Source organism: Equus przewalskii, chromosome 5 (genome assembly GCF_037783145.1).
Source record: "Equus przewalskii isolate Varuska chromosome 5, EquPr2, whole genome shotgun sequence".
Lineage (NCBI taxonomy): Eukaryota > Metazoa > Chordata > Mammalia > Perissodactyla > Equidae > Equus > Equus przewalskii.
In genome coordinates this window covers 53,007,661-53,020,849 of record NC_091835.1, presented here as the reverse complement: position 1 = coordinate 53,020,849, position 13,189 = coordinate 53,007,661, and the positions used below count along the sequence as shown (strand labels likewise).

General features: G+C 39.6%; 1 protein-coding gene across 2 annotated transcripts in view; it reads left to right on the top strand.

The window, feature by feature from the left end:
• ITPR2 (inositol 1,4,5-trisphosphate receptor type 2) overlaps positions 1-13,189 on the top strand; it is a 473,043-nt gene that overhangs the window by 391,163 nt on the left and 68,691 nt on the right. Inside the window, exons 52-54 of one of the 2 annotated variants that reach the window (XM_070620852.1) lie at positions 335-427; positions 10,804-10,934; positions 11,987-12,152. In XM_070620852.1, the coding sequence (XP_070476953.1) occupies positions 335-427; positions 10,804-10,934; positions 11,987-12,152 (390 nt within the window). The remainder of the gene's footprint in view (positions 1-334; positions 428-10,803; positions 10,935-11,986; positions 12,153-13,189) is intronic. The other variant, XM_070620853.1, reaches the window with a different exon arrangement.

Below are 13,189 nucleotides of genomic sequence, written 5' to 3'. Positions count from 1 at the left end.
GCATTCCAAGTCAGAACCCTGAATGCATTTGGCCATGGAAACGTTCTTACACATGGTGGTTAAGGTCTATGGGATTATTAATACTTTATCTCAGCCACTTTAAAAAGATAGAAAAGGCTTTTAGTGGGTTGGCCCATGAACGTATTCTTTATTTATAAAATTGCTTCAGTAGGCAAAACTGTGTTCAGAGTTCCAAACGAAGTTACTGAAAGACTTTAGGAGCACAGCTAAGTTGGAGTGGTGCCTTCTGCTTATGGGCCTTTGTAACTGTCTGCTCACTTCTTGTCGTTTGCATATTTGTGTCTATACCGTGTTCTGTTTCGTGTGCTCTCAGGTAGTCATGGAGTTCCTACTATGACACTGCCTTCAATGATGGGAACGTGTGTAAAGGACAACTGCTCACCCACAATACCGGCTCCAAATACAGGTCTGTAAAAAGGGCTCCAGAGTAGCATGAACTCGATACTTTGGAAGTTATGTTTATTTGGTAAATGTTACCACCACTTAAAGAGTTGCTCAGGGAATTTCATGGTGGGTTGAAATAGATGAATGGAGGGTAAAAGAACCAAAAAGTTTCAAAGTAGAGAAAAGATTCCCATATCTGCCATTTTATATCCCCACCCTGTTCCTTATATCATTTTGACTTGTGAGAATTTGTCAGATTTATCCTGTAGAATATGCTGCTAAAAATTCTGTTACCATATTGCAAACCCATACCACACTAAGCGAGCCCCTCATTAAATGATTAGCCTTTAACAAAGTATCTGGAAATGCACGGGCTGAGAACTCAAGAGGCTTGGTTATAATCCTGGACTTGCCACTTTCTAGCTCTGTGTCTTGGATATATTAGGCAAATTTCCTGGACTTGGTTCAGATGGCTTGCCCAGAGAGGGAGGAAGAGAGGGAGGGAGGGAGGGAAGGAGGGAGAGAAATTGAGAGAGAGAGAAATAGAATATGATACTTTCCCTGCCTCCAAAGGAGCAAATGGAACCATGCATATAAAAATAATTTTTTAAACTCTGAATTGTTCTCTTAGGATGTGGCAGTAGTTTGGAAACTATGGCATGTGTGAAATTTAATGAACTGTAGAAGGAATTAGTGATCTGTTTCCAGAAGCAGCAAAGATTTAGAGAGTATGTGTCTTTAACTATATCAAGAGTTTTATATATAAAAAAGGAGTGGATTTAGTCTGTGTTATGTCTACAAAGGGAAAAACTGGACTCAGGGAAGAAATGGTTAAGCACCTTACACTTAAGTGTAAGGATGAACTTCCCCACTTCCATCTGGGGGGACATTGTTTGGTCATAATGATAGGGCTTTCTTTCCTAAGTTGCCTTTTTTCCTTGAGATGTTGGACTGTTGCTTGGGGGAAAATGGATTGTCCCTTCTACTAACTAAGTGTTTCATGCTTTATGACCTAAAGGGAGAATTAAACACATGAATACATTCCATCCCAATGTCACAGCAGCTATAGGCACTGTGAGCAGTTGCCATCAGGACTGCTTTTCTCACCTACCTCCTGGGTACTCAGTCAAGGCTCAAAATGAAGCAGCTCACTCTTCACTTGTTTAGCTTTGCCGTGCTCTATAGTTTCTAAAATCCTGTTACGTGCATCCTCCAGTTTAAACACCTTCACTTTATTCAGGCCCCTTCACACATTAAAGCGGTGATTCCTTGATGTAACTCTCTAGGGCAAGAAGCTGAGTGGTGCTATCTTATTCTGGATGGTGGAATTTGGAATCACACCACACTCTTGACCCATATTTGGCTGACTCGGCTGAAATGCCGTTCTTCTCTGGTTCAGCTGTCAAGCCATAAATGCCTATCCCGTACTCATGTAACTGAGAGTTTGGAACTTCAAGTATAAAAACGATGCATTTATGGCTATATATTTCTGCCAAGCCACAAACCAAGGCCATCCCAGTTTGTCCTGTGAATAGTTAGGAGTTTTTTGACCAGATAATCTTTAGGTGTCAGATCCCTTCCAGTTCTCATGTGCCATGAGGCTCATGCTCTCTTTATGGATCCCGATGCTGTTAAGCAATATATTTATTCTCTCTCATGTCATCCTCAAGTTTGATAAGCTCTGGGACAGGGATTGGCAAACTTTGACCCATTGGGAAACCTGAATTGCTGCCTGTTTTTGTACAGCCCTCAGTCTAACAATGGTTGCAACTTTTTTTGTTTTTTTTTCCTTTAAAGAAAAAGATGCAATGGAAACTGTATGTGACCCACAAAGCCTAAAATATTTGCCATCTGGCTGTTTACAGAAAACAATTTCCCAACCTCTGCTCTAGAATATTTTCATTACAGGTGCCAGAAATGTTGCAGAGGACACTGCTAAGGACAGAGTCCTTTGGCACGCTACTGGAAACATACTTTCATAGGGATGTGGTCATGTTTGTGCAACTCTTCAGCCATATAGAACTGTGTCTTAAATAAACTATCATCCAGACTGTGTTTCTCCATCTTTTTTCAAAAAAATATCATAAGACACCTCAAAGCCTCCCTATCAAAGCCCAGACACATAATGTCTGCCACATCCCCCATCTGAGGCGAGTCTGGACCCCTACTGGCTTCTCTTGATCCTGACTCCTTCCCACACTGTCCCTTTAATGATCCACTTTATTTTGTCTTGGGGATCTGCATCAATCTCATTTGTCAGCAGCTCGCAGCCCGGCACAATCTCAAATTCAAGTCTACAGATGCTCCTCTCCTTTATCATTATGCATGATTTTTTAAAAAGCGCAGAAAGCTATTTTGAAAACTTGGATATAGTTTAGGTAGCTGGGTAAAATTCAATCGTTCTTAGGATCTTTTGGCCGCCTTGAACTTCAGTTTACTGTCACCAGCACCTGTTATCTCCTTTTCAATTCAACATGCTATCTCCTTAACAAAGTATGAAAAATAATATATTAAAAATTTACATTCTTGTTAGCACAAATATTTTAACAACATGCGCAAGTATAGTAACCCTATTTGTGGCTTGCTCTTCTATCTCTGAATATTACTTGACAATTATTTCCTTTATTTTAAAGCAGATATATTTTAAGCGTAGTCTGATTTTATGAACAAAATATTGCTTTGCCAGTGAGCCAACAACAAGGCTAGTGTTCCTCCTGCCAGAGTCCACAAGGATGGCTGACCCAAGAGGTCCAGCCCAGCAGCTAAAATAGTGGTGCTCATCCACAGCATGGTATCCAGAAGCTCCTAAGGCACAGGGCGATAACTGCCAGAGCCCACTCTCCTAGAGGGAGATCTTTCAGGTTTATACATAGTGTGAGCTGTTGGCTTCCCAGCTCTGTGCAGTTCTGTAAGTTTTGGGCTGTCTACCATTCCCCAGGCATTGCTGTTGAAGCTCAGCCAAGTATTCTACTGTAATTGTTTGATATGGTATTACTAATTGTGACGTTTTGATCTTAACATTGAAAAAAATAAAATGAATATTTTTGTAAAACAGGAAATTAGTTAAGTCAACTCAGTATAATTGCCTGATGATGATATTAATAATTATAAAAATCTTGTGTATTCACTTATTCATTCGTACAGCAATACCTATTGAGCTTCTGCTATGGACCAGCCACCATGCTAGGTGTTCAGGTTTGTTTGAATGTAGAAACATGATCCTGGTCCTTATGGAACTTACAAAACAGTGAAGGAAGCATAAAAAGTAAGAAAATATGGCGAGTACTACAAATAGTGCTATGATGGGTAATCACAAGAGAGCCTGGCTGTGGAGAGATTCAACAGAGAGGCCTTTCTGAGGAGGGGTTATTTAAATTGAGGCTTGGAGGATGAGAAGGAGCCAGGCAGACCAAGAGGAAGGAGAAATGCATTCTGGGTACAGGGACCAGCATGAGTGATGGCCCTGAGGCATGTTCCAGGATAGATAGATGCTGCTGATTATCCTCATAATATTGGTAAAAATACTGAAGGACAACGACTTTAAGTAAGATCACACCAATCTCGATCTCTGATTCCAAGCCCTGTGCTTTAACCTTCTAAGTAGTATTACCTCCTAATTAAAGGATTAATCTCTATAAATTCTTTCTTCCTTAACCAAAATGAAGAGATTGTTAAAATCCTGCCTATCATATTGCCTTTCCCCAAGAATGCTTGGATAGATTTTCTTTATGCATATTGTCTTCTAAAGGCAATTGCTTAAATATAAATATTTTCTGTTACATATTTATCAACTGGAGTTGACTCCCTCCTTGCTACTCTCATCCCCAGGGACATCTGGCAATGCCTGGAGGCATTTTTGGTTGTCACAACTCTGGGAGAAGTGCTACTGGCATCTAGTGAGTAGAGTCCAGGAATGCCTCTAAACATCCTACAGTGCACAGGACAGCCCTCCAAACACAGAATTATCTAGGCTAAAATATCAATAGTGTTGAGGTTGAGAAACCCTGTTATATTCTGAAGTCTGTTTGGATAGTGGTTTATAACTCTGAATATAGCAAACCGCCCTCATCTGCGATTTTGCTTTCCACAGTTTCAGTTACCTGCGCTCAACTGTGGTCTGAAAATATTAAATGGAAAATTCCAGAAATAAACAACTCATAAGTCTTAAATTGCCATCATTCTGAGTAGCGTGATGACATCTCGTGCCATCCTGGTCCATCCCTCCTGGGATGTGAATCATCCCTTTGCCTGCGTATCCACGCTGTATATGCCACCATTAGCCTGTTAGCCAGGAAAAAACATAGTATGTAGTATAGTGTTCAGTACTATCTGCAGTTCCAGGCATCCACTGGGGGTCTTAGAATGTATGTATCTCCCATGGCTAAGGGGGAACTACTGTACAAACTCATGAAAGACTTCCCATAAAACCCCCTACAACCTGTTACTCACCTAACATTTTACACAAAGGACATAATTTCCCTTTTCTCTATGGACAAATAGGGACAGTTGTTCCAAGTGTATTAGCCCAAGGGCAAACTCTCCATTTTTAGGCTCAATTTGAGCTGGGAGTTGTGGAGAGGCAGGTATGATTTTGCAGAGAAAGCTCCCAGAGTAGGGAGAAAAGGATAGTGTAGGAATTTCAGCACTGGAGTTGTGACAGAGACACCATTGGGAGCCAGAAGTGCTGGCAATAGCTTTTCACAGTCAGGGATCATTCCTAAATCAATATTAAAAACTACAGCATGCTTATGTTAATCTACTCTTTCTTCTCTGCCCTTTTTACATTTGACATGGTGAGTGATAAAATTCATCTGATTGAAAATTCTGTGGATTTGATCTTCTAGCCTTGGCCACCTTTAAATTTTGACCACATGTATTTAACTGCAAAAGCAGAGTGAAAGCTAGGACCTGGTGTTTATTGTGCTGCTGCTGCTGTGTCACTTAGATTTAAAAATAACTTTTCTATTTCTAAGTCCGGGATTAAATTTTAATTTGCAAACCCTAGTGTGCATTTGTGATGGGCTTGGTTTGTTACCTTGTGGACAGCAGGTCCACAATACAAAAGACCCAGACATACACAGTAGCATAATAACAAGCCTCGTGGTGGTTGGGAGCGGCCTGTTCCCAAGGACGCTCCAGTGGATGCGGGTAGGGTCATTGTCCCAGCCACAGCACATTTGCTCAGTAACTGGCAACCAACTGTGGTTGAAAACAAAAAAAGGCACTATTATTTCATTTGCTGCAGACCTCCCTGACTTTCTAGACAAAAATATTCACTTAAAAAAAACCCAAAAACTCCAAAATGGATTTTCTGGAAAGATAAGGCCTTTTTGAGGCAATTTACAAAATATAGCGTGGTTATTTTCTAAGTAAAAATCATTTGAATGTCTAGAAAAAGGAGGAAGTTCACAGATGTCTAACATTTATGAGTAATTCGAGTTTAATATGTTTTGGTATTTTGCTTTAACAAAAAAGATTGATGAATACCCAAAACAGATCAGCCCTAATGGCACTCTACATTTTGGCTTCCTACTGAGTGCCCAGGGTTTTAAATTCTTTCCCTAGTTAAAATTTTTTTAATTAGCATTTCCATAATGAATTGATTAAGTTAAAGTTTAAGACTAACAAACGAGAGGTTTTCAACTGCACTCAGAATTTCAAATGTATCTCAATGACAATCTATTGCTTTCTAAGAAACCATTAAAAATGAGTAATTTAATTATTAAAGCAGAAAAAAAAAGCATTATTAAATACTCTTATTCAAGCAGGTCCTGTATTAAAAACAAAACATAGACTAAAACCTCAGATCGGGGGAAATATTTCAGAGCCAACAGGATCTGTTTTTATTCCTTTCCTCGTATGAAACATTTTATTTCTATTATGAATTAAGAAAAAAAATACTTTTTTACCAGTATTCAAGTGAAAATGAGGATATTTTAACCTTATGTTTTAAAGTATAGAATCTGTTGATTATGTTAAAACTGTAACTTTACATAACATTTAACAGCCACCTATCAGTATAGTAATTATGAGACCTAGAATTTATTTTGCCCTCTGTGCTAAGCAGTGTTCTAAGTTCCTTACATGTATATATCTAGTTTTTTTAACTGTCTCCACGTTAAAAGTCTGTTTCCACTAATTCTTTCCTTTTGCATGTAAACAGTCATGCTCTCTCACTTTTTTAATAACTATCTCCATTTTCATCATTACCTTCTTGCCACCATTAGCTAGACCATTGTTCTTACATCTGAAATCTTTTCCTTACTCTCATCTATTCCTACAAACACTCTTAGGTCCTAATTAAACCTTCCTCTGCATTCTGTTATCCCCTCCAAACTAATATCCTATCAATTTCCTTCCTTGCAGCACCAATTTTTTCTAGAAAACAATTCGCCTACACTCCCTCCTTCAGCTTCTGCATCAACTATCTTCTCTTTTACTATTTGCCATCTTCCTGTTGTTTCCTGATGACATAATTGTTAAATCCAGTGACCTTTTCTTGTTTCTCATCACCTTTGACCCTTCTGTAAATTTGACGTTTTTTACACCTTCTTCATCTTAAATTATTTTCTTCCTTAATTTTGGATCACAGAACTCTCCTAGCTCTCTTGTCCTCTCTAGCTTTTAAAAATGTTTTCACATCTTCTTATCCTACAAACATAAAAATCATCTGAGATTCTTTCTTTGTCTTCATCAAAATACCTTACATCCAGTTCCTCCTTCTGAATTGTCTATTTCTGTGGTCTAATGGGACTATCTTTTCCCAAGTGACCTCTGCCTGGAAGCTTCGGTGTGATATTTAACACTGCCTTCCCCCTCTTGCCTAGAGTCCCGTGAGCTCCCATTCATTCACCTTCCCATTCCCACTGGCGTTGCCCTGTTGAGTCTCGTAGCACATCATGCCTGAATTATTGCAGCTGCCTCCTAAGTGGTCTTTCTACCTCCAGTCATTGTCTCCTCTTCAATTCCCCCACTATATCACTGCCAGACTACTTGTCAGAAATCACTGCATTGAATATCTCTTCCCCTACCCCCAACTCAAGATTTCCATGGTCCTCCCTTGCCTTCCAGGTAAAATCCAAACTCCCCAGAGCTTCACAGAGAGTTCCCAGCTTTCTCTCTCATTCCTATACATACTGGTTTATTTGCTGTGCAATATAAAAGTGAATCTTTTTTCTACCTCTGAGGCTCTCTGCTCATGCCATGTAAAATGCCTCTCTACTCCTCTTAGTCCATTGAATATTCAAGGCAAACCTGGAGTGTGCATTAATTAGAAGGACCCCCCTCTAATTGTCCATAGTATTAAGGATTCTCTCCCCATTCTAATCTCTTTGCTCTACTTCTGTGGCTTTTGTCACATGTTAATTTGTCTTGTTATTTAAGTCCATGTTTTATCTCATATGATTTCACCAGCTAGGTGGTAAACCACCTTGCTGCTGTTTAAAGTTCTGCAGTGGCTCTCCATAGCTTTCAGGATAAAGTTTAAACTCTTCATCTTGGTGTATGAGTTGCTCCATAATCTGGTCCCTGCCTGCTTCACTTCTCACAGCTCCCACAGTTGTGTGCATACACCAAAGGCCCGGTCATTCCAATCCACCTGCAGTTCCCCCAAACATCCGTATGCATTCATGCCTGTTTTCCTTTGCTCATCCCATTTTATCTGCCTGAAATGTCTTACTTCACTGATTTTACCAGCCAAGCATGCCCCCCTTTCAAGATTCAACTCAGATGCCCCCTCCTTCAGGATGCTATCCCTGATGCTTCAGCTCATGAAATGCACATCCATCCTGCCTCCGTGGTACTCTGTGAGACTGCACCGCCTTTGTTCGTCTGCCGTTGTTCATCTGTTGTTCATTTCCTAGGGCACTCTAAGTTTCCTAGGTGCTGTGATACTTTCATCTTTCCATCTGTATTCCTCGCGCCTAGCCCAAGAGCTGTTGAGGTAGTGAAACCAGGCAGATTTGGCATGAGGAAGGCCAGCTGGTTAGGCAGGTAGGTCTCCACAAGGTGTCATTTACTTAGGTGAATTTATCATGATCAGGGCCTGGCTTTCAGCCTGAAGGGCCGAGAACTTGGCTTAACATATTGCAAGCATCTCACAGAGGTAGACCCTTATTGACCGAGCTCATAGAGGCTACTCTATAAAACCAGCATGCCGATGCACTAGTATTATGGGCTGGCTTGACTGGACTCTTGCTGGGCTGACCTGACTTGGGTGTTCTCCCCGTTTTAATGTCATGCAGAAAGCCACTTCTCTCGCTATATATTTGCAGCCAATCTATTTTATTTCACAATGGCTAATCACATGAATTGTATGTGGCTTTTACTAGCTCACCTGTTAAAGAACAAACAACCTCATTTCTAGATTCTTGGAGATGCACAGGAGCACTTTCCTATAGCTTCTATGTACAGATGAATCTAGCACTTAATAAGTTTTTAGTAAACATTTGTGTGACATGACCGGGTGGTTGCTGATTGAATAAATGAATGCAGATCCTGCCACTAGATGTAAGATTGCTTTGATTGAAAGTCTAACCGTGGCAAAGTAGCATATAGACATAGTGTACATGACCTCATTACTGGAAAGCCGTATTTCTCTTTAAATATTCCTTTAACTCTCTTACGCATTTCTAACTATTTTTCTTCATTTTCCTCCCGGCCGTCACATTAGAACCCACCACCAGGTGCTGGGGGCCTGACTAGCACGTCACAGACTGGTCTTTCCCGTCCTTTCTCTGCCTACCTTGTCGCTTCTGCTGCTCTAACTGCTGCCACCTCAAGCCTTGTGTCTTTTCCTTATATCTCCTTCCTCCAAAAGCAGTTTTATTTCTTCTGCTTTCTGAATCATATGTGCCTGGGGCTCACCCCTCAGGTAAGTGGCCCAGCACAGACTGCCGATAGCTTTGATGCTGCATTTGATGCTGGCACATCTCTGACTTCAGCCCTCCTCTCGGAAGTGTGATGTTTTAAAAGAAACTGCTCTGAATAAAGTGAAAATATCAGGCTCCCTTATCCATGTGATGTTAAAATAAAGTCAACTCACAAGAGGAAAATCAGCCTTTTCATAACAAAATACCAAACAGGCCATTGGTCATGGATCATGTAGACAAAATTAGACTGATTCTTTTTTTTCCCTGGGTGGTGGTGGTTTTTACACTTCTGCCTTGACATGGAGACTGAGGCTACACAATTCCAAAATTCAGTGCCACTATGATCCTTTAACCTTGTAACAACAAGAAAAATACTTTTCTGCTCACTTATCAGTATTGGGAAATCCTGATTCTGATATCCATTTTAGTATAAACTTTTCATTATTTTAATTAACTGTGAAATTATTATAAAATTTGGTAACTTTATACTTAAAATAACATTAGGAATATTTCTGTCACATTTGATTTTTTTTCTCTCTCCCAATTTCTCCCTAAATATTTTCAGATAAATACGTTCACATAAAATAAATTGTTCACATAAATACATTGTGTTTCTTACCTGTAGTTCCATACCGGTCATTAAGAAAGCTTGGACAGGTGGTCAGCCTGGTAGTGTAGTGGTTAATTTCACGTACTCTGCATTGGTGGCCCAGGGTTCACGGGTTCGGATCCTGGGTGCAGACCTACACACCACACATCAAACTATGCTGTAGCGGCATCCCACATAAAAAAATGGAGGAAAGATTGGCACAGATGTTAGCTCAGCAGCAATCTTCCTCAAGCAAAAAGAAGAAGATTGACAACAGTTGTTACCTCAGGGCCAATCTTCCTCACCAAAAAGAAAAGAAAAGAAAAGCACACACACTTAGACATTTACCAAAATAATGAAATAATATCTGCCCTGATTTGTAAGCACCTACTTTGTGTATGCCAATCTCTATGCAAAGTGTCTTACATACCTTAAATATAATCCTTAAATAACCCTCTGAAGAGTTTAATCCTTAAAAAAAACCTCCCCATTTTACAGATGAGGGCACTGTAGTTAAGTAACTTGCCCAAGTCCTAGTACTGGAACAGAGTAGTGTTTGAAGCTGGTCCCAGCTAGCTTCCTTGTGGATGCTCTACCCCCTGCAATATGTTTGCTTCCTGGGTGAGTTGATTGTGTTTTCAGGAGGTCTTACCCCAATCTCCCTGCACCACAACAGCACACAGTGAATATTAGCTTTCTTATATTTTGTCCTTTTCACTCTGTCATTTCCACCAATGCAAGGAAAAGTTATAGCAGGATCTTATATGTGTGGCTATATCAGTCTGTGTCAGTCATGTGCTGCCACATGTAAAATAGATGTTATTTGACTTCAAAAAATTGTCATGGCACAGTTCTGAAGAAATCGATCTTTGGAAGTAGATAAGAGTGTATTTTAAAAACATGTGTTTGCTGCACTGTTTAATTTGTGTGTTTTTATAGCTGATGAAGAGTATGAAGACGGAATTGAAAGGACGTGTGACACTCTCCTTATGTGCATTGTCACGGTCCTGAATCAGGGCCTCAGGAACGGCGGTGGTGTGGGAGACGTGCTGAGAAGGCCATCGAAAGATGTAAGCTGGAGAAAAAGTACTTTTTCAAAGAAGCACATGATCATTTTTTAATGTTTCTTAACAGCATTTACAATGTGTTTTTTGTTTTCAGGTACTATATTGTGTTGTTTGCTTTAAAAGTATGACAGTGGCCGTTAAAACCAATTAATGGTACACTAGGAGTACGTAGAAATGGCTAATGTGCTAAAAATCTATGTATGTTAGTAGGGTTATGAAATTTTCCTAAGTTTGAGCTGTGTATTGTATTATAGCAACAAAATCAGGACTACAGGCTTCATAGAGGAATTGACTGTTATATCAACGACAGAAACTAGGCTGCCTCTTGTCTGTCAGGTTTCTCAGGCATGAAGCTTTACTCTTTGCCTCTGAAGAGGAATAGCCTTTGTTATTTATCCTTGAATATAAAAGTTGAACATATTCTAACAAGATTTCATATATTAAAATAGCAAGGCCAAAAAAATTCTCATTAGCTGCAAAATCTCAGGTGCCAGGCTGGGAGCTTGAAAAATCTTGGTTCTTCATCAGGCCAGCTCCATCATGTCGTCAGTTCATCTAATATTTCCTCATCTATAAAAAAGCTAGACTACGTGATGTCTAATGCGTATTATAACACTGTTCATCAAATAGAAATAGCTTTAACTGTGTGTACTTGACTCTGAGCCTAAGAACAAAACCTGCTCCAGAAATTGACATATCGTTAGGTCCTCTTCAACTCACTAATCTCTGACTTTAGAATTGGTATTTGTCTATCTTTTGTGCAGCTTCTGGGATAAGGGCCCACTGCACCAAAATACATTTAGCAGAATGACATGGTAAAGTGGTTTTTAATAAAAGGTAAGTCCCTCCATTTTGGGGGGTGGGTTGCATAAGTCACCCACTTAAAGAAAACAAAGAGAGAAAGTGGATCTTAGTTTTCCAACTTCGCGTACTGTTTATGTTCATTCAGCAAACATTTATTGAATATCTTTTCTGTGCTCAATGATATGCTGAATCAACATGGCTTGAAATTGCATGTGCAGGTATATATTATATATTTTTAATTTTCATTTCAGGAACCCTTGTTTGCTGCCCGAGTGGTCTATGACCTTCTTTTTTATTTCATTGTTATCATTATCGTTCTTAACTTGATCTTTGGTGTTATCATTGATACTTTTGCTGATCTCAGAAGTGAAAAACAGAAAAAGGAAGAAATTCTAAAGACAACTTGCTTCATCTGTGGTAAGTGTTCCCAAGATACTAAAATAATAGATGAAAAAACTGCCCAGGAGGAAGGAGGGGCTAGAATGATTTTTATTTGTCATGCTTTGGGAAAAATTATTTCAAAATGAAAGCTGGACAAAATTCAGATTATGTAACTGAGCATTGGACTGAGATTCTCTGTTCCATAAATAGGCAGAAGAATTACATCCCAGAGCTATCTTGTCGTTATTTCTGCAGTTTGTATGATTCTCTGACTATAGAATGTGTTGCAAAATGCCATAAGGTTCCACCAACTGGCAAACAGATTTTTAATCACAGTAACATATTGATTAAACAACAGAATGATTTTTATTTTATTTTGCTAGATTCTGAATTCACACATGATTTTTCCAGCAGCTTGAACTTCTACTTACTGACAACACTATGTTTTGGGTTCTGAGCTGTGCTTTCTCTCCCTTTGTACACTACCCTCACCCCACCACCACCACACTGTCCTCCTCTTGTCCTATCTTAGCTCCCTCAGGTCCACCTAACCTTCTCTTTGCCCTTGACATTCCCTTTTCTCTACCCTCTTCTGCATAAACCTCTGCCCTTTGTGGCTTTAGTTGTCTCTCTAGGTGGCCTAGTCACCCTAGAATCCATCCCCCTCCTTAACTAATCACTGACTCCAGGTTACATTCACCATCTATTTTTCCATGTTGGGCTGAAGAATCTTCTAGTAAAAGTCATAAAACAAGCATAAGGGCTTTACTACAGCATTATTCTATATAACCCAAATTGGGCCCTCAATAAATCCCATTCCTTCCTTGATTCACTTTTTGTCAACTGTCTCATTCCCCTCAATGGCTCTTCCAAATCTTTCTATCATTCCTCCAATAGTCGGAGGTGTACCAAGTAATAACCTGTAATAATGAGCTGTATTCCAAGGAAGAAAACATGAATTAGACATGCCCTTCTTCAGGGTGTATAGAAATCTGTTGCAGAATACAAATACAATAAATATCATTGCTATCTAATGTGTTAAGGAAAATGACAGAGAAGTTCACAGGCTGATA